We start from the raw sequence: 23,514 nt of genomic DNA, 5'->3' as shown, positions 1-23,514 counted from the left end.
CTCAAGTTCATAGAAATTCTCCTTTGATTTTATATGTAACTTGGTTAAGAGTTGACTGTACTCATATTCATATCGTTGAATACCAAAGTGAAAAGCACAATTGCTTGAGAATTTCTTTTGAACATTCTCAATCAAATCGATATTCACATTATAATATGGTTCCAATATAACCAAACAATATTCAGGAATGGATCTCACGAAAGCACATTATAAAACCTTTTTTGTTTCAATTGAAAAATCAGTAGAGCAGCAGTTTGAGACTTTTTGCCACAATTCCTGATACTTGAAGATTAAAATTAATTTCGCTGTCAAATTCAACTCCCAGGTCGCGAATAAATGTTTCTCTTTCAAGAGCTATATTATTCAATATATATTCAAATAATATAGGACTTCTAATTTTAGCGAACGTAATGATTTGACACTTATCAATGTTTACCTCCAACAAATTATTTCTACACCACATGGAAAAGGCTTCGAGATCTTTTTGAAATAATTCAGCATCTTCCCGGCAAGTTATTGCTCGATAAAGTTTTAGATCATCAGCAAACATAAGAAATTCTGAACAGTGGGCCAATATGGGATCCCTGAGGTACCCCTGATGGAACCTGAATGAGCGTAGATGTTGAATCTCCGTTTTTTTACAGACAGAGTTCCACCAGTTGAGGACGAAACCCATTTCATGCAATTTTACCATCGTTTTCATTATTGAGTTGTGACGTTCTGCATTGCCTTGATGAAGCAGCACTTTCTTTTTCTTCATACGGGATCGTTTTTCCTCAATTGCTACCTTCAAACTCTCCAACAACGCTCTGATATAGTCGATGAATATTACACCAGGCACATCCCAAAATACCGATGCCATAACCTTGCCAGCTAAAAATGACTTCTTCCAGACCAGAAAAAAATACTGTTTTTCGAGACGCGTTCCGATAACCGATTTGGTATCACCAGAAGACTATCAAGTTTTATCAATCTCCTGGTGTGAGAAAAGTGTTTTTTTTTCAGACTAAAAAGTATGATTTATTGGTTCCAGGAGTAGTGAAATTAATGTTAGCCGTCAGTTCACAACAATCGATTCTTGTGTTAGCTTTGTCGTCACAAACTTTGTCCACTATCATGATGCTTCATGTTTCTAATAATTATTTCTTTCGCATCGATAACTTCAAATGTTTCTCTTTCCTTCTGTCTTTGAATTTTCCTGTTAACTCGTTCAATAAACGATTGTTGCGAATCCACGCTTTGAAAATCGGTGTAATAAAACAAACAAAATCGAAAAATAGTCTGATAAAATAAAAGCAATTAACTCAAAAACTAAGACAAAATCAATATTCGAGATAGTTAAGTGCAATTGCTCTTTGAATTTGACACAATGATTACTTTATTTCTTGAAGTAATTCTAAAATTACCGACTCTTCACCCAAGAAAGCGGCTGGACTAAGAATTTTAGGACCCAGTGGTACCTACGGCCTGATGACTTCGATAATTGCGAAACTAGCCAAACGTCACATCCGTGCTCAATTCCTAAAAGGATGGGATGAAATCAAAGGATGCAATCTTGCCAGGATCACCCTGGGCGACTCTGAGAAGCTGGCGCCGAAAAAATATCTGGTGATGACCAGGAAAAAAAGAAAAATATAAGCTTAACAATATGGGGCTAGTGGTCACACCTCTATGCAGGATGTGTGAACAGGAAGATGAAACTGTCAGGCATGTCCTGTGCGAAAGTCCGGAGTTATCGTCAATAAGAGAGTGTGTTCGGCAAGCATTGGCCTACACATGCCGATATAAAAGAAATGTATCCCAGAAACCTGTCCACCTTCCTGGAAAGGACAGGAAGAACGATGACCTAGGAGGAAAACTCTTCCGGAGGATGTACAATGGGTCACATGTGGCCTAAGCGGTGTGGGCCTACACTCACCCTTCCTACTCTACAGATACAGAACCTAATAGGCATATGTATTCCCTAAAAACCGGTTTGATGTTGTATGGTTCTAATATCTTCCCATCAAAAGTTTGATCACATGTTGAACTATTCATAACTGATTATATTTGCAAACACAAGATATTCGTTTACCGTTCAACCATAAACCTATCAATACAGGTATGCGGAAATTATAATTCTCAGTGTGAGGTTTATTACCATTCATTAATTAAAGATACTACAGCAGTTTAATTCTGTTTCAATTTTAATCACTACATTTCACTTCGACCACTAATCTTTACATGGCTTTCCTTCGCAGAATGGGAGGTTTTCAATGGTAACGCAAAAATACCATTCACAGATAAACAAATTATAGTCATGTTGTGAAAGCAGCATACGTACTAATTATGGTTGAGCTGATGGTTATATTAGCTTGTAAATAAACGATGCAGAATTTAATTGAGTTTCTAAAGCTCATGTCCATAATTTATTACATTCAGGTTGTATCAGATAGGTGTTATCATTTATTTATTTACAATGTGTAATCTTATTGTGAAGTAAGTAGGGGATATGATTATATTGAAGAAACAGAACACCCACAGCAGAGGTGGGTGAATTGTTAGCTCGAACCCAGACATAAATTGAGTAGATCCTGAACAAGTATATGTTATCGTTGTGGGACTGTATTGTTCTGTATAGAAAAATTTACTCAAGTTAGGAAATGCTTCGAAGAGTAGGAAAGTGATGATGAGCAAATTGATCAAACTTTATGGACTATTGAAACACAATACTAGTATTAGTTTTTCTGCATTATTGTTTTCAAAATCAAAGTTGTTTAGACGTGCAGATAAAAGACTTCTTGATGTTCTCATTTATAGGAAAGGCTGACTTCCATCTGATATTCTCACAGGTCAGACTTATACAGTAAATTTTCCTCAATATATAATTGTTTTCTTCTAATTTTTATAAACGATGGTACACAGTTCAAAACTGTTGATGTCAACACGCCTAATTTTTTGTAATCAGGATTTTTTTTCATAACTGACTTTTCGACGTTATCATTCTGGATTTTGAATATTTTTACAGACATAAATGCTCAATAACAAAAAAAACTTTCTGTACATGCTGAACGCCAAAATACTTTTGAGACAAACTTTCTCTTTACTAATACTTAATTGTCAAATATAATCGAGCAAACTGGAAATATCAATTACCTAATTGAAATGACCACAGACGGCATCTTGCAAAAGGAGTTCTAACAACCGATGCTACTAAAACCAGCAGCATCTTCATCCAACATTAACCAACCATTGTATTAAGGCTGAATTTCTTGGAAAAATGATTAGATAATCATTGTCAAGTACAGAATCATATGGAATATGCTGGTAAGAGAACAGTTGAGCCAACATAGCTATGAAAATAATTTCGACAATCCCTTCACGCGGGCTTTTCAATGATCGATTTCCGATATTTCTTCGACAAAATGTATTTCAAAACGAAATAATAATAATAATAATAATAGACAACCACAAAAAAAACAATCACAATGTTAAGTTCTAACTACATATATAAAGTTGTAGTAAAAGGCGAAGTTCAATTTTTGCAGCTATGCAAATAACTGTGTCCACTTAACCTACAAAAATCAATGTATGAGTATCAAAGTAGCATAGCATTAACATAAGTATATGAATACATGAATAAAGATCAGTGACTAGCGATGATACAAAACTAAGCAAAGTATTATTGGTCATGAATCACTCAAAAAGAAAAAAATTGAAGAAGATAGAAAAGCGAAATGGTGAAAAGTTCATCATGTTACTGATTTTGAAAAAGATATAATTTCAATTTAATTTTAAACTGAGAGGGTGGCAGTTTTTTTAAAAGTTCAGGAATAGCATTGAATACTTTAGCTGCTATCTGGTAACTGAAAGAGCGTTTGAATAAATGGGTTGTGAAAATGGGAGGTGTTAATAAAGAGCCTTTGAACCTTATGTTAATATTATGAACATCGGTTGGAAACGTCAGTTTCCTATGCAGATACGAAGGGATTTTATATAAGAAAATCTTATGATAGAGGCAGGCAGCATGTAGTTTTCTCCTATTCTCCATATTCAGCCATTCAACTTCCTTGAGCTTGTGAGATATTTTGTTTCTTCTTCTTATTCCATATATAAGTCTCAACAAGAATTTTGGGCATTCTGAATTTTTTGTTTATCAGGTTTGGCCCATGAAGAGTATCTGCATAATTCAATTGTGCTAGTACTAATTTCTCACACAACATTTTTTTCAATTCAATTGATATTACCATATATCAATTTGAGGGAGGCATAGGCTCGTTGAATGAGTTTGTTGTTTTTCAAACCTCATATGAGAATCAAATAAATAGCCAAGGTTTCTGGCTTCATCAACAACATGAAATGTATCTACATTTATGTGAATTTCAACTGAATCGATGATTTTCGACCCGAAAATGATAACTTTAGATTTGTCTGTGTTAATAAAAAGCGAGTGTGAAGTTGCTAGTTCAATAAAGTATATATCAGAGTCTATGATTCCGCAGGCTTCTTTGGATAAAAACTGTGATAAAATCGAGTGTCGTCCGCATGACGATATACATTACAGTTTTCAAGTTTCCTTAGCAAGGAAGTCTGACGTTTAAAACAACTGTAAAGTTATGAATTTTTTCATCAGTGATCGGCTTCGCAAGTATAAGTGAGTTATGAAACTGGTCAACTCTGATTGGTTCGAAAATGTGAGTTAATGGTAATTTTGACTACTCAAACATATATTCGTCACATAATAAATGCTTCCTTCAAAAGTTAAAGGAAAGAAAGTTTTCAAAATGTGCAATACCTGCGACATATTGAAAAACCAATAGAACAACAACACATTTCTCTTCATTGACTCGAAACAGGGCCTTTGTCTAGGTCAATAAATACCTATGGGACATATTCATTTCACTTACCCCGATTTGGCGCTCGAGATGCAACCGGGTGCAATAATTCCTTCCAATCCGGTTCTACGTCTGACACAGAAAAGCTATTAAAGCCTGACGCAGTCCAAGTGCAACCGATCGGATTAATTGATACGCGAATGCTGGTTCTTTTAGCGGCCGATTCTACGGAGAGGTTGCTTCTCACTCACCGACTAATTGTTATCGATCTCGGCTCTTGAAAAGTGATGTTTTTTTTCGCTAATTCGTATTTAATTAAAACGTTTGAGACGCCCCAAAGTTAGAGCTAGAGAATCCATCTGAATGCTATATTTGTGAATTCACTGAATTGGCAATCGGTAAGGTAACGGACCTATCTTCTACTTTGCCCAATATTATATGCCTTATCTTACTCATAAATCCCCTGATTATAAACATTTGTAAAACTAGAACGAATGAGCAAAAAATCTTCGTTACAATGTCTCCATTATCTTTTTATGTGTGACCTAATAATTTTTTGCTACGACTTTTGAAACAAAAAACAATAATTACGTTACCGTATAGTTGGGTAATGAGGTAATGATCCCATAACCCACAGCTCCGAACCAATCAGAGATGAGCAGATTCATAACTCACACTTCCAGACCGATTACAGATGAGTAACTTTACAGCCGCGTTTCATATATTCTTCAACTGACAGCTCATTTTCGACAAATTTATGAATAATTATTGGAATCCTTAGTGGGATGATTTCCTCTCTACTCTTGAATCTGAAGATCTCGGCGGTTTGCCACACCAAGACAAAAATCTTGGCAGGACAAATGCTGAAGACTGTCATTTTTGGCTCATTGCGTCTGCTCAGGGTACATGATTCTCGGACCCAATGATCATTTACCCCACGGTGTGACGAGTGTTCATTGATTGATGTTTATGGCGCGCCCTCTCAAATGTATCGGAGTTTCGGAGACAGGGCAAGACCAGCTTACCCTTTGGGAAATAATAATAATAATAACAGCAGCGAAGAACTTTCTCCGTGGCAAGTATAAGCACAAACTTTGACAGATCTGGTCATCGGAACTGTCGGGGAAGAAGAAAGTTGCTGCAACAAATATGCTTGCCGTTCCAATCTTACTCTACTCGTTTGGAGTAGTGAAGTGGACTCGGGAGGAGCTGTATCAACTCGACGTAAAGACCCGAAAAATGATGCATCTCTATAGGAGTTTGCATCCCAAATCTTCCGTTCCCAACAACAGGGAGGCCTTGGACTTTTGAGTTTGGAGTGTCTACATGACAGAATGGTACTGGTTACAGCCTGTAAAGTCGTCAGGAGTTCGGATCCCCTTCTCTGCATGGTCCGTGACCATGAGAGAGCAAAAATTGGACCATTTCTCTTTAGAGCAGCTGATGAAGTCGGTTTAGTTTTCGGCAGTAAACGCATATAAAAGCCGCAGAGATCATCCCACTTCTGCGGAAACACAAGGATAAGCCAATGCACGGAGTCTTCTTCAATAACATAAAAGACCTTGGCTTATCAAAGCGCCCGACTTTTGCTTTCCTCAGGTCGAGTGAGAGGTTCATCATGGCTTGCCAGGATGGTGTCTTCAACACCTTAGTCTACCGCAGTCGCGTGAGGGGTATAGCGGTTTCTGACACAAGGTGCACTAATGCACTTGCTATCAGCTTGTCAAGCATATGCGGTCTTTGCCTATATCAATCGATATAAACCGACCCTTAGAGTGCTATATTACCATCTACGGCACTCTTATGGTATTGACACCAGTGTTGCTCTACTCTCCGGGGGATATTGAATCCGTTGTGGGAACGAGAAATGCCGAATTTATTGGAATTATTCATTCCACACCCTCAGGCTCAAACAAGCTAATAAGCCTGATGTAGTCCTTCTCGACCACCAGAGCAGAACGATATTTTTCGTGGAGTTTTCAGCTTGAAAAGAGGAGGAAAAACGGAACGGATACAATATCGAGAATTTCTCTTCAAACTCCGCAGACTCTATTCAGACCACTCTGTCAAGATGGTTGTTCTGATTATTGGAGTCCTTGGTGAAATGATATCGTCTCTACTCTCGAATCTTAAAATCATACCGGCTTGCCGCACTAAGGCAGAAGTCTCAGCCGGATAGATGCAGAAGGCTGTCATTCTTGGCTCACTGCGCTTGCTCAGGGCACATGATTCTCGGACCCAATGATTACTTACCCCACGGTGTGGGGAGTGATCGTTGGTTGATAATGCTGACGCGCCCTCGTACATGTATCGGTGCTTCAGGGGATAGGGCTTGACCAGCGCAATCTACGGTTAAAAAACAATTATAACAATTATAATAATGTTATTTCTGCTGTCAATAAATTAATTTATTATTATTATATTAAATTCGAATGCAGCAAGCAAGTTTAACGAAATTTAATGGACAAATGTTTTGAGTGTTCACTAATTTATAAAATCCCGGTGCCGTAGGTCGGGAGATTTAATCTTGAATTATTATTACACACGAAAACGTTTGCTTGAAAACCAGATTTTGAAAAAATTATGGAATTGCACGCAGTTATAATTGACTTGAACTTAGTGTCTAGAAATATATGCCGAGATTACTTACAGAAAAGGGAAACGATGATATAAACTCGAGAATTCAATTTCAAAATCTAAATTTTAGGAGCTATGTGACATGTCTGGAAACCACTAGATTCCAAAAGTCGTAATTACTTATCAAAAATATTGAAATTGAAAAATATTACGGGAGTCTAATCCCAACACCAAACAGTTATTTTAACACCTCGATACGTGTTTCGATCACCAAGTGATCATGGTCAAGAGGAAGATTAAACTTAATTACATACAGTATTGTCCTTATTTATACTATAGATACCTGTGCTAGGTACCTGCGTTTTAAATTAATTTTACATGTTGCCTTATCGACTAACTAGTTTTAATTAAATTTACAATATTGCCTTATCTAACAGGTTAATTTAATAATGAAATATTATTTCAACAAGCTGTACAGTATACTATTGGTATTGGTCCACCATCTTTACTCATAATATTATTATGTTTACTTATTCCTACACTCTCATAGGCATCTAGATGTCTGTTGTTGTTAACTTGTCTAACTAATCTTAATGAACTGAAGTCTATGGAATGGTTTTGTTGGAAAATCAGCAGTGGCCCATCACATTTTGCAACAAAACTATTCCATATAGACTTTAGTTCATTAAGATTAGTTGGATTAGTTGGACAAGATAAGTTAGATATAAGTAAAGATACTTATACAAAACATGATCAAGTAAGCATAGTATACTATATATAGCTTGTTCAAATAATATTTTAATTAAATCCACCTGACTATTACAGAAGGCCATATTGTAAAATTAATTTAAGACAATTAAAACGCAGCTACCTAGCAGAAGAGTATCTATGGTATATACATTGTATGTATGTTACTTGGACGACACCAATCTTTCCGAACTGAAAAAAATTCTCAACAATACTTAACTCAAAAACTCCTCGGGAATTGATGATATCTCAATGAGAGTAATACAGAATTTGCCAGATTCAGCCTTAGATGCTCTAATAGTGCTAATCAACCACTCATTCAAAACTGGGATAGTTCCCCCATTTATTAAAAATGCAGTTATTATTCCTATACATAAGGGCGGAAATATAAACGACCCTTCAAACTATAGACCAATATCTCTCATAAACAGTTTAGCGAAGTTAATAGAAAAACTAGTGAAATATCGACTTCAAAACTTTTTACTATCAAAAAAAAAGGAAACTAACGATGCCCTCTTCTCATTCTTATCGAACATGTATGATAACATAAATGAAGGTGAGTGCGCCGCTGCAGTATTTTGCGATTTCTCGAAGGCGTTTGATTGTGTGAACCACGGTATTCTGCTGCAAAAACTCGAATTCTATGGGGTCAGAAATGGGAGTTTAAAATGGCTAAAAGCTTATTTAGAACAGCGCAAACAAATCGTTCGACATGGTACGGAGTCTGAAGTACGACACATACAATATGGCGTCCCTCAGGGCTCGGTTATTGGCCCATTACTTTTCTTACTGTATGTAAACGACATCACTAAATTGAACATCTCAGCAAAAATTACCCTCTTTGCGGATGACACCACTGTACTGTGGCACAGTAAAACACCACAGCAACTGTTTAATAAAATAGAAAAGGATATGTGCAAAATAAAACAATGGTGCGACTCAAACTTTCTAGCTCTGAACTTAAATAAAACTAGCATAGTCACTTTTCGCTGCAGTCTTCCTGATATACCAATGTCAAATGAACTAATAACTAATAAACCACAAACGAAATTTCTTGGGTTCGAAATTGACAATAATGCCATTTGAATGCCACATAAAATCTTTGTGTAAAAAACTCGCATCAGGTTGTCACGCAGTTCGTATAATCTCCAATGACTTGGGTAGTTCCACGGCCAGAACTGCTTATTTGGCTCTGATTGAATCCCACATGAGATATGGAATCGCCTTCTGGGGTGTTTGTAGTACCTACTTATTTGATAGTGTGTTTATTCTGCAAAAAAGAGCATTGAGATATATATTAATATATATATATATATATATATATATATATATATATATATATATATATATATATATATATATATATATATATATATATATATATATATATATATATAAAGTGGATCGAAGATGCTCGTGTAGAGAATAATTAAGGCATCATAAAATATTAACAGTAACATCACTTTATATACTTGAGACGGTGAGCCTCATACACAAGAATAGACATACCTTACATAAATCCCTGAATCATCGTGAATCGAGGCAAAGCTCTCTCTTCAGACTACCTATCCCCTCCAGCAATTTAATAAAGGATTCAATCATCTATAATGGGATTAAAATCTACAACCATCTTCCGACAGTTATAAAGGACAGCGCATGCATTAACCGTTTCAGAAAATCGTCCAAAAAACTACTGCAACACCAAAGGTTCCAAACAGTGCATCATAGGTAAATATTGATGTTGACAACGTAAAACTAGCCTTAAATTTTTTTATCGTTTGTCAATGCATACAATTTATCCGAATCTTCTGTTTGTAGTATTCAATAAGCCTACTAAAGAAAAAGAGGCTTGATGAAAGTATTATTTCCATTTGTACTTCGCACAAATGTTTGGGCTGCAAACTGTATAGGAAAAAGGGATTTCCGTGTAATTCAATGTTCAAGTGAGAGTAGTTGTTACGAAAAGGTTTTTTGTTTTAGTTTGTATCTGAAAGTAATTCCTCCGCATGATCTACACATTTTTGCAAAGAGTTTGTTTTCAAGTTAATGTCTCTCTTTCTATTTTCGTAGCTCTCCTACATTTTTCTTTGAAGAACTCAATAAATGAAGGAAATTGAAATATTTCATTTTTCCTGTTTCTGTAACACCCGCTGATTGAATTTTTACTAATGTGAGTTGGAACCGTTTTCTGAAATTATCATTTCCCATATCCTAAGCCTCTTCAATATATACACTTGCCGTTCAGGGAATTATGTAGACAAATTATGCAACTTATGTTAACTAATTTCTCATTTACCATGATTTGTGTAAACGACATACATGAAAAAAATAATGATGAGGAGAGAAATTACTGGAATTTACATACAGTGCTTAATTAAAATCTACATGGTTTATTAAATGTTAATGTATCCGACAATTTAGTTATTAATGAGTACCTGTATGCAACTTTCATATTATGACTATAATTTGATTTTCTGCTTCTAAGATTTTTGCTTTCACACCAAGGAAAACCGTGGTTATCGAATTATGAGTGCTGAACTAATACTTTACTTTCTATTTCAAGGTGGTAAAATGTAATTCAATGTTATATGAAGTCTGTGCAAATAATTACGAGAACATGTGAAAAGTCTTCATATTTTTTAGGTAATCAGAATTCAAAACACACATTTTTTGTTAATAATACTTGGTGAAATGTTTGCTGAACGTTGAGATTCTTCAATCCGATTTCAGTATATTTCAAAATTAACAGTAAGTTATATTCAGCTAAAAATGACACCACTATTTTTGAACAAATCGTTATGTCACGTCAAAAAAATTGAAAGAATTCTTTTGAAAGCAATTCAAACTTGATGTCTACGGACGTCCTGTCATACTGCCATTATAATGAAACGAAAAATATAAATGGAAAACCAAAAGGGTGATTTTTTTCTAACAACTTTCAGATTAAAAATTGGTTTCTGGTAGTAATGCCCTTATAGCCCCTCGTAATATTTTTTGACTTTGATTTTATCGTTCAAAATTGCGGTTATCTTGTCCTTCTGCAATCAGACGTTGGTTAACTGAATTAGAAACTTAATTATTTGATATCTGAATTGGACGTATCTTTGTTGATCGCCTTTGGAATATTTTCTATATGGTAAAATAAAATCCATGTAGTCTAGTCAAGCAAGTACCATATCTGGGGTCACGGTGGTATCCCCCCAAGACAAGCAGGGCACTGTCTATGTTTCCTCGAAGCATTTCATCTTTTTTTTTCAACCCTCCAGATGCTATAAAATAAAAATCCTCGGAATATGATGTCAATAAATGAAACATGTAATTCTATGATACAGCTATAGCTGAAAGGGAAGGATAGACCAGTTTGAAAAATTATTTTCTTATGTGTTTAATGAATTGAAGGATTTTTATGAAAAGTTGAGAATAACTTAATGATCCCGCAGATATATATACACTATAATCGAACATAAAGTTAATTGTTCCTAAATATTACTGGAGTTTTTTCCCCAACACCAAATCGTTATTTTCAACACCTCGGCACGTGTTTCGATCACCAAATGATCATCTTCAAAGAGGAAGATTAAAACTAGAAACTGATGCGAGCTAACCCTATTTATGCTATGAAGGTAACCCATTCAGGTAAACCATCCAGGCGTACCAACCATACAGATATACCAACCTAAATTAATTTTACAATTTTGCCTTATCTATTATTTTACAATATATGTTTATATAAAACAATTTTCAGCTATATAAAAATTGATTTCACAATATTGCCTATCCAAATTTATTTTTGCAAAGTGTCCTTAAGTAGTAATCAGTAAACCCAACAACATTATTTTATTTTATTTCAACAAGCTATATAGTATGCTCTTTGGCATAGGTCCGTCATCGTTATTCATAATATTATTGTGTTTACTTATTTCTACACTCTCATAGGCATCTAGTTGCCTGTTGTTGTTAACTTGTCTAACTAATCTTAATGAAATGAAGTCTATGGAATGGTTTTGTTGCAAAATATGATGGGCGACTGCTGATTTTTCAGGTCTTCCATATTTTAAGTGTGCTATGTGCTATATTTTACGTGTGCGTTTCTAGTTTCAATCTTCCTCTTTGAAGATGATCACTTGGTGATCGAAACACGTGTCGAGGTGTTAAAAATAACGATTTGGTGTTGAGAAAACACTCCAGTAATATTCATTACTACACCAAAGGTTCCAAACAGTGCATCATAAGTTAATTGTTCCTGTAGAAAACCAAAATATGTTTTCTCAAATGGAAACCAGCTACAATTGTTCGGCAGTCATGGTACGATTTCAGTTAATTTATGATTTCTATAAAATATGATGCAGGTCACGTATAAACTATACTTTAATTACACCTTATGATTATGGCACTTATCTCACTTACATAATTTTCATTCATTATTTATCAACAATAGAACTGGCCATATTAGCGAAATGTAACGTGAGAAGCCGCTGTTGTTTGCAGACGCTAAATTTCTTTTGGAATGTCAGCGACTTCGCCAGATTATAGAAAGTAGAAAACTGTAATGTTTGTTTCCACCACTCATTTTTAGATCAAAAGAACCGCTGACACTCAGATTAGCAGGTACCAACAATTCAATAATAGAGTGAAGAAATGTAAGGTGAGAAAGAAAAAAATTAAAAATAATGAGTGAAAGTGCATTTTTCATATCTAGCAGCCTTTTATTACAGCCTATTATTGTTGAGAAAGAACTAGTTTTATTCATAGTACTTGAAGTACTTGAAGTATGAAGTACATACTGTGTGTCCATTCATTATAAACATTTGCCATACTGTATGTGAAGGATCTCTTGAATTGATGTGTACTGTGTCTTAAATTCTTTGCGTTCCATGCTGTTTTATAATGAAGACATATCGTTTTTATATTAACGTTATATACATTTGGTAATGTAATTATATGGGTATGTAAGTACTTTAAATTGTTTTTTTACAGTAAAGGAAAGAAAAATGAAACTTTCTATGTTTTTTACCACTTTTATTTGTGACTAACCTTACTGCAGTTTCGTCCTATACAGAGTTTATTGTATAAGTTTGAAAATATCCGTATAGGACGAAACTGTTACAAAATTCCATTTCTCTTTTCTTCATTATGATTTCCTACCACGTAGTAACGGCTACATCCATCAATTTATTGTTTTTTTTACAGATTGTCACCCTGTATAACATATCTTGAAAAAAAAAAAGGAAGGTAGAAGCTGATAAAAGCACATGAGAGTTAATCTCAAAGAATATGATTTTTTCAAAAAAAAAAAATATTAACCTATCAATAATAAATATTTGAGAGGTAGAAGTTTTCTAAAAATTAGTTGATGCTCAAATAATGACATCTATAATTATCATTATAAATTATTACTGTTATTAAAAACCATCATTAGTGTTTCTGATCGAAAATTTGATTTTGTGTAATCAGACTTGCATATCTATAATAAAAACTAATTTCTGATAACTTTCATGGGAACATTTGTGCAACTGAACATCACTTTTGAGTGATAGAGTTCAACTTTTTCATAACTTTCTCTTTCGTGTATGAAATGAAACGCATTGAAATTCCAACGTGAATAAATAAGAACTGGATGTATCCCTGGATATTTCTGAGCTACTAAAGTGTTTGACGTATTTTTCTGAAAAAATAGGAATAAAACAGAAATCATAATAAGAATCCAATTCAAAATTCCATTAAGGAAGAATACAATGCAATAAACACGAGAAACTAATGAATTCTATTGAATTGACTAACCTTGGCACTCCAGAAAACGAATAATAAATCTCTTTCACAGAAGCAAATCAATTTGGTCGTAATTATGAGAAGAGTTTCCAAAAAAGTCATGAATATCTAATTGGCTTCATTAAAATCAAGATAACCTCTTGTATATTCAGGATTCGTTAATAATAAACCCTCACGAACTTGTACCGCCTCCTGATAGTACAAAAACCAACGGCTTGGTATTAAACAATGAAAGTTTAATTCCACATTTCGGGGAATGTCTGTTCATACAAAAAAGAGAATGCACGGTGTGGTATTACGGAGCACGTCGGACTGCTCCAGGGAACAATTTAATTCCCGGATTCCTCAGTTATTATCCGGAAACTAATGAAGGGTTGCAGGAGAGGGAAAATTTCGGCCACCGGTGCAGCGGAATTAATCAAATTTTTAAATTAATATCCAGCACCATTCGTCTCTTCGACAAGGAACAAAACCACCCGAAGGATGGCGGTTTTCGGCTCTATCTAGCCCACGGATTCGCAGAAATAAATCATCTGATTTGTGCAAGACCAAATTATTTCGTTGAATTATTTGAAAATAATATTGACGAGTCATTTAACTTGTAACAAGCTTATCCGTCCAATTTCGTGCCGCTTTAAAATTAATAGATATTGTGTTAAGTTATATTAACGGTCGGTTCGACGTTGTTATATATATATATATATATATATATATATATATATATATATATATATATATATATATATATATATATATATATATATATATATATGGGGTCAAAATATCACCAGTACTTCATATAACTTTTTTTCCTAAAAGTCTTCGTAACCAAGTTACGAGCCCTCGAAGTTACAAAATGAAAAATGTTTTTCTTTGATAACTTTTCAAGTGAATATTCAAAATCATCCAAATTTTGGTAATTGACTAAACAAATGAATTCCGTCGATGAGCTTTCATGCAGGAGTCAGTTGTTTTGCTACAAAGTCAGGAACGGACTACCCCCGATGGTCCACACCCCAAAACTTTGAAATGACAGATATTTTTCAACAAAATAAGGTTACTTGGACAATTTTATGAATAAAAGTACTCGTGTGGAAAGTCGATCGGAGCAACGAGTCTTGATAAAAATGTAGTTCTACTCGACGACATCAAACCCGCTCGTCCACCATTATTTGAAATGAATAATTATCAAAGCAGAAATAATAATGATAACGTTAATTCAACAACATTTATAACAGGAATAATACAAAGTATGCTAAAATGAAGTCGTAAACAAAAAGTACAGTACCTATATGGAAGTTTAAGTCACAATTGTGATAGCAGATATTTTTTCAAAAGAAATATCAAGTTCTGTAGATTCGTGGTGTTTTTAAACTAACAAGCTACTCTACTATGAAATATCGAATTCATTCCATATTTTGTATGTACATAATACGTGTGGAATAATCACGTTTCGTGTTGATCAGTTATCTGAATCTCATGAAACTCAACATTCGAATGTTTCAAATTCTTCTTCACAGCTAAACTGTTGAGGAGTTTCACTGATAATTATAACTTTATGGGAGAAATTCTTTAACACGAATCTAAATTTAGCTAAAAAAACGCACATCGGAAAAAATATTTAGTATACTAATAAAAAGCAAACGAATGAACTACAAAAACGGCTGCACTTGATCAGGTGAAAAATATCCAGGGAATAATTATGTTCCATTTCTTTCACAGATGTTGACAAAAAAACCTTTTAGAAAGTTTTGATAAAAAATGAGAAACTGGAATGCGATTTTGTTTTGTTGAGTGGTGCGTTGTCATATGACTATCATTGTATTGTCAATATTCTATAGGATATTTTGAATTTTTTTTGATATGGCCGAACACTTTACATTCAATGAATATGCAGATATGCATGTATTTTATGGACGAGCATTTTGTAATGCTGCAGAAGCTCGTCGTCTGTATTCCGAGCATTTTCCCAATCGAACGGTACCGTCAAGAGAAACATTCGAGCGTGTCGATCGCAGCTTGAGGGAGACAGGTATGTAATAATTGATAATTAATTTGAGCACGTTGTTTTATTTCGATATTATTGTAGGTACAGTTTTGCCAAAACGAGGTGGTGAGGGCGCTCCTAGGACTGTACGTACCGTTGTATTGGAGGAAAATATTTTGGAAGCCGTCGCTGATGATCCTTCAATGAGCATCAGAAATCTATCAGAACAGTTCCATACATCCAAGTCCACTATTCATAAAATAATTAGGGAACAACTGCTCCACCCATTTCACATCCAGAAGGTACATGCCTTGACACCTCAAGATTTTCCAGCACGACTGGAATATGCCAATTGGTTCATGGATAGGCAAAGAGAGGATATGACTTTTATTAATCGAGTTTTATTCACTGATGAAGCAGGTTTCAGTAGAGATGGAGTTATCAACTCTCATAATCTCCATATATGGGCCGAAGAAAATCCCCATGGGATATTGCAAACCAAACACCAACGGAAATTCAACGTGAATGTTTGGGCTGGTATCATAGGAAACCATCTTATAGGACCATTCGTTCTACAGGACCGATTGAATGGAGAACGTTATTTGGAGTTCATTCAGAACGATTTGAATGGACTTTTGGAACATGTTCCATTGCAAACCCAAAGAGATATGTGGTTTATGCATGATGGCGCTCCTCCTCATTTTAGTTTGATTGTGCGTGACCATCTGAACCATATTTTCCACAATAGATGGATTGGTAGAGGTGGGCCATATTCATGGCCATCGCGGTCTCCGGATTTAAATCTATTGGATTTCTTTCTGTGGGGGCATCTAAAAAGCCTTGTTTACGCTACACCTATTCACACAAGAGATGCATTGTTGAATAGAATAACATTACATTGTGAAGCCATACGAAGCGACCCTGGAATGCTATTTCAAGTACAGTGAGGGTGTCTTCGCAGACTAAGAAAATGTATAGAGAGAGAAGGTGGTCATATCGAGCAGTTTCTGTAGCGGATTTTTCATTTCTGTTTGCTCTTGAGGCTCTTGAGTTTCGTCAGTTAAACGTGTTTGCATTATAAAAATTCGTTATGAACATTTTACCTATCATTTCCATTTTCCTTAAAAACTAATATTTTTGAATAATGGTAGACATCTCAGGATAAATGTTGTTGAATTAACGTTATCATTTCAAATAATGGTGGACGAGCGGGTTTGATGTCGTCGAGTGAAACTACATTTTTATCAAGACTCGTTGCTCCGATCGACTTTCCGCACGAGTACTTTTATTCATAAAATTGTCCAAGTAACCTTCATTTGTTGAAAAATATTGAAAAATATCTGTCATTTCAAAGTTTTGGGGTGTGGACCATCGGGGGTAGTCCGTTCCTGACTTTGTAGCAAAACAACTGACTCCTGCATGAAAGCTCATCGAAGGAATTCATTTGTTTAGTCAATTACCAAAATTTGGATGATTTTGAATATTCACTTGAAAAGTTATCAAAGAAAAACATTTTTCATTTTGTAACTTCGAGGGCCCGTTACTTGGTAACGAAGGATTTTAGGAAAAAAAGTTATATGAAGTACTGGTGATATTTTGACCCCATCTATACATTCCCGAGAGGAAAAGAGGAAGTCCAGGGACACCCTGTATATATATATATATATATATATATATATATATATATATATATATATATATATATATATATATATATATATATATATATATATATATGAATTCTAGTTGAACCGCGTCTGGAGTTTTCTATTCAACGTTTCGGCTCCCATTTTGGAGAAGACATTTTCAAGAATTTGATGTGACTTGACGCCGGGGCCTCAATCTGCCTACTCTCCAGGTCTCGACGCGAGTTCTCTCTAAGAGAGAACTCCTCTACTCCTTAGATTGAACTGAGGTGTCGATGGGTGTTCGGTGGTATTCATATCGACGGAAGCTACTGAGGCGGAAAGGTGGGGGCGGAGCTTCAGGTGATTACCATCACCGGACGTCTTGGTGGGGGGTGATCATCGGGAAATTAGTGGTTTCCAGGCAGTTGGAAGACTTTAACCGTCATCACGTTTGTTCAGACACGTTTGTTCTCTTGATGATGTTTTGATGAGGCTGAGGATGGATCTGACTTTCGGACAGCAAGTTGATGTTCGCATACTCTACTTGTCATATGTCTGTTGGTCTGGCTTACATATGTTCTATCTCAATCGGAGCATGGAATTTCATATATACCCTGGGATTTATTGATAATTTTGTCCTTGGGAGAAAGAAGGAATGTGTAAATTTGATTGTTGGCGGTGAATATCGTTTTTATGTCCTGTTTTTTGAGAATTCGGCCAATTTTGTCGGTTACACCTTTAATGTAGGGAAGGAATACTTTGTAGGGAACGTTGTTGTCTTTTGGATCTTTAGGACTGGACGAATAAGTTTGTTGACGACGAATGGATCTGTCAATTTGATGATCTGTGAATCCATTTTGAAGGAGAGCTGATTTGAGTTGGGCTAGCTCTTGTGGTTTCTTGTGGTGGTCCGTGGGGTTGATAGATCTATGGATGAGAGAATTCAAGACGGAGTTGGTTTGTGCTGGATGATAGTTAATAATTTGACAGAGAAACGATACCAAAAGGCACACCAAACCCATCGCTTATCCAATCAAAATCAAAAGTATCTGTTTGATTCTGGGTACAGTGATGCCAATCACTCCCAACTGACGTAAATGGTTTTCGACAGACTCAGCACTGCGCTCAAACCCAAAACTACCTGTTGCTTGGGGAAACTGGAGGAATTAATCCCAATTTTAAAATGTAATTGTAAATATTGCTGAGGTTGGCGAAATCAGTCACTTTGTTCATGTTGTTGGTATTCCTTTTGATAGAAAAAATTTCTTTAAACAACCTTTTTTGTAAATTGCTTTCAGAACACAAAATTTTAACTTCGGTATAGTTCATTGTATGTTTAGTGCTGATGACGTTCTGCGAGTGCACAGGTGGCTTTAGTTGTGTTACAATCACTTCTGTGTGACGTTAAGCGTCCAGTAATTTGACTGCATCCCCAACAATATTCCATTATCTTCTTAACTAGTCAGTGAAGACTACCCTTCGCTTTCTATGTATTTTTCCATATTGTGTTCGTGAAGCACTGAGTCGGGCCGTAAACTGAGATAATATTAGATTTTTTACTCAGAAATGGATGAATAGTAGCTCGAGTGCCAAAACAGGAGATCCGCTACAAAAATTGTAGACTTGGCTTCACTGAACATGGTGCTCTTTTTCTGCTTCATTTGCAGTGGATTGATTCGCAATATTTCGCAGCCTAACTGCATTACAGTTTCGTAATAAATAACTATGTGGTGCTCATACGAAAAGTCCATTTTTCCATGATTCTGACTCACAAATCAGGCTGGATTTGACCGATTGCATGAGTTATGTTGGCTTTGAGGACCGCTGTCTTTTGTGGCTTATTCGCATACACCTGCGCGTTTGTCAAATCGTTCTGAGTACGTATAAGCTCAAAAATGTCCAACTTTACGATAGAGCAACTTTACGATAGAGCAACTTTACGATAGAGCTGTCAGTTGCCAGATTGCAACAATAGGGTTGCTAAATCCCGAAACATAAAAGGCAACCCTCATATATCCGTTCATGGTAATTTGGCAAAACAGACTGAATAATTTGACAGATGAAGCTTCAACAAGGTGGCCGTTATCAATTGTCAAGTTCCGAAGACCCTTAATATTCAGATATCATCAAAGATAATTATTGACCGCGGCAGATCTAGTGTGAGAACTGTAACTCCTTAGCTCTTTCGTAGTGTCGCGTCATCAAATTATTGCTATTCAAATTTCCCGATTAGAAAACTATAATGAGTTCTTCGCAAAAGGAGCTACCTCTCTTATATTCCGTTTGAGGTTATATCATTACCATTCCCAGTGTTGTGTACCGGCGGCGGTCAGAAACTTATCAAACCATAACCGTATATCAAGCGAAGGTTTCGTGTTTCTCATTTCCATAACAGCTCGCAACAGAAGCTTTATTGCACATTCTTAGGCGTGGAGAACAGTTCTACCGTCGTTGATAATATTAATGATCTGCGATTTGATTTTGCAATTGGTGTATGAGTGGTGGTTATTGACATGTTTGTACTGCGCGGATATCGATCATAATTGTTTTGAACGAAGCATTAATTAGGACAGGTGTATCCCTGAGTATAATGTGGGTTTGAACATGGTCTTCTGGCAGTGGAGATGGGCTTTTGCTTCAGAAGAAACTGCAATGTGTATCTCTTCAGAGTTCATGACATATTCCTAAAAAGTAATAATTTCTATAGAACATTTTCAATGAAGAAATTGATAGTTTTCAGGGTATTCCGCAGGGAAGTGTATTAGGGTTATTATTACTTTCAATGTATATCGATAATATTGTACAGATTGCTGGGAATTGTAACAATCATCTATTTCTCCTCATGTAACCTACGCCAAGTAGTTGAAGTTATCAATTCTAAACTTGTACAAGTGCAGAGATGGGGTAGCATCAACTGTTTGAAATAATATACAGTTACCAGTTTCACCAATATCAAACAAGAAATACAAATACTTCTCGTATGCCACAGATATTAAAGAACTGCTCTTGAAATTCGATATTTTAGAGGAATTGATGCTTTCAATAAATTACCTAAATCCATTCAGGATACCACATCTCTCTCTTCATTGAAACACACTTTGAAACATCATATGTTGAAGTGACCTCTATTTCAGTTAGTACTGTTTTTTCTGTGATTTTTTTTTCGTTCGATTGTTTCTAACCATAGCTATAGCTGTGAATTGTGTTAGCTTGAGTTACTTAGCTGTGCTAAGTAAAGAATTGATATTTATAGTCCAGCTATATTGACTTCTTGTATTCAATTCTTTAAAAAAATTACACAAATAAGAACCAATACCTAATGTGTTAATGCCAGTACATTAACACATTAGGTATGTTTGAAAGTGGCTGATAATGTTTCATGGTGAATTTTATTAGTTCGGACTAATTGTCTAATATGATTCTACTACGATTCGAAATTTATGAAAGAACAAATAACATTGGATGAGATTTGGGAATACAGAATTAGACCACCTTTCTGAAGCACATCAACAGCGTAAGACCTTCCATCACCTTTACAATGGAACTACGAATTGCCATTCTTAGACGTATTGGTGAAGAGGACCGACACTGAGTGGGAAACATCTGTATATCGAAAACCCACTTACACGGAAAATATCTGAATAACGAATCCAACCACCATCAATCTACCAGAAAAGGAATCATCAAACTCTGGTGGATTGTGCTTTCGGTCCCTGTATTACGAAGGAAGGTCTCGAGAAGGAACTAGGCATCATCAAAACGGAATGGCTACTCCAAAGTGATCATGGAACAGACTTTGGCTAGAAGACAGCGAGAGTTTTGCAAGGAAGAGAAGGCGTCACAACAAGTGATTGTACTTCCCTACGTCAGAACATTATGAAAGAATAAGGAGAATAGGGTCCAAGTACAACATCAGAACCTGCTTCAAATCTGAAAGCACCATCCGTAGCAGCCTCGCCAAAAACCAGGCCACCAAACACCATTTACCGGATACCCTGTGGGTGCGGCAAATCCTATATCGGTGAAACTGAGACACCATTGAAAATCCGCACAAGAAAAACACACAGCGAGAAGAAACCAGAAAATCGGAAATAGTAGAGCCTAACCTTTCGCATACTCAATTGAAGGTGATCCATCAACATTTCTTTTTATTATTCAAATGAACGATGATTCATATCGTATCATGCTCAAGTGCTCTATCTCTCTCTTTCAGGACTACTACTCGGACGTGATTGCCAACGATTCCATAGCGTTCCTAAGACATTCTAAGAAGCAATATCAGCATAAACCAGTGATGCTGACCATGTCCTTCCCAGCGCCACATGGACCTGAAGATTCTGCACCGCAATATTCGCATATGTTTTTCAATGTTACCACCCATCAGTAAGTTATTTTTGCTATATTCATATTTTTAATGATATGTTTATTGAATGTGTGAACAGTAGTCATGGTTTGTAGAGGACTCCATACTTACTTATACTCAGGTTTGTTCTTTGAGTACAGTTGAGTCCAGTAGAACGATGCTAGGCATTCGCGACTCAGCCTAGTATCACTGATGACCATAGCAGGTCGAAAGAGCGCTGTATTGTGTTGAATCACGGATGCTTTCATTTTTAGGCTCTAGTTTTATTGACATTTCTACTGTTGATATCAGATTACACAAGAAATGAGTATACTCTTGTATTTTTCAAAATAGTTTTTTATCAGTTATGCTCCCTTTTTTATTCGACTCGGAAATATTTTTCTGAGGTTATTATTTCAAGCACCACGAGATTAATGAATATGGGATTTTGTCCATCTCATCGCCACACGTCAAAAGAGCGGTCTAAAATTTTGTATTGTTCTATTCCACAACTATGATCGATAGCCCAAATAATCAAAATAGCTCCACCTTGTAAGCTTTGTTTACTATTGAACACATTCGGGATTCAGATTTCGAATTCATGAAATGCATTATTATTTATGGTTTCTATCCATTTGAAATGCAGAATATGGATTGGAACAGCCGGTCGATCTTCCAGTTAAATTTATTCAAAAATAGCGAAGTTGGGATGGAACGAAATAGGATTTTCACATTATTCCTCATCATAATGAGGAGATAATTTATTCAAGAACATATTCAATAAAGATGACGTTTTAACGGAGGAGAGGTCTAAGCTTTGGGTCAAAGCAATGAGAAATTAATTGAGAATGAATTTTACCCAGCGACACGACATCTAGAACAATCGCGAAACGCAAGTCGAGTTGAACACAACCTTAGTCTAGTCAGTATATATTGGTTGAAAACGCTACCAAATCACTTCCAGAATAACAGAACTACATATTTGTATGGAAGTGGTTGACAATATTTCTTGTGAATCAATCATTGGAGGAAGAATTCGGCAATTCCGTATAATTTTACCAAACAGCAACGATTTGCACAAAAATTTGGATTTAAGTTGTGCTCACCCTCTATTTCAAAGTTGACCCTATACCGGGGGTTGCTTTTACCCAGGGGGTAAACCCAAATCGCACGGAATAATAGCTTGTTGATGGTCGGTTCTTATTGGTTAAGAGACAAAATTGAAAATTTTAACGTGAAGCAGCAAAAAAGCAACGCATTTTTCTGGGGAAACTCATGAAACCTTTTTTAAAGTGATCAAAAACATCCTTCATTTTCATCATTAATGAAAAGTCACTAGCATCAAAACTAAGTAAAGTTAGGTATGATAAAAATAATGTTGGTCCCAATTTTTTTTTCTACGAAAAAATGTGAAAATCACCCTTTAATCGCCATTCCAATCGAAAGTAATCTTTGCCACTTTATACATCACTTCATTCACAAACTTATATGAAGAGAAGTCAATTGAACAGAGCATTTTTATATATGTCATGAAATTGGCGGATACTTGATGAAAATCCGTAACTGGATAGTTTACAAAACCCCAACAGGTGTTTTGTTATATAAAAACTTCCCCAAGCGTTATTATACTCTCATATTCTACACTCTCCA

The 23,514-nt window shown here is 35.5% G+C and overlaps 1 protein-coding gene across 3 annotated transcripts in view; it reads left to right on the top strand.

Moving 5' to 3' along the window:
- The window catches only part of Sulf1 (Extracellular sulfatase Sulf1), a 247,127-nt gene that overhangs the window by 176,079 nt on the left and 47,534 nt on the right, over positions 1-23,514 (top strand). For all 3 annotated transcript variants that reach the window (XM_074171032.1, XM_074171030.1, XM_074171031.1), the window contains exon 4: positions 21,736-21,905. In XM_074171032.1, coding sequence (XP_074027133.1) covers positions 21,736-21,905 — 170 coding nt within the window. The remainder of the gene's footprint in view (positions 1-21,735; positions 21,906-23,514) is intronic.

Source organism: Leptinotarsa decemlineata, unplaced genomic scaffold, assembly GCF_025532065.1.
Source record: "Leptinotarsa decemlineata unplaced genomic scaffold, Ldec_3_MD MMD2_tig00000008_RagTag_RagTag, whole genome shotgun sequence".
NCBI lineage: Eukaryota > Metazoa > Arthropoda > Insecta > Coleoptera > Chrysomelidae > Leptinotarsa > Leptinotarsa decemlineata.
This window is presented reverse-complemented; position numbering and strand designations above follow the sequence as displayed.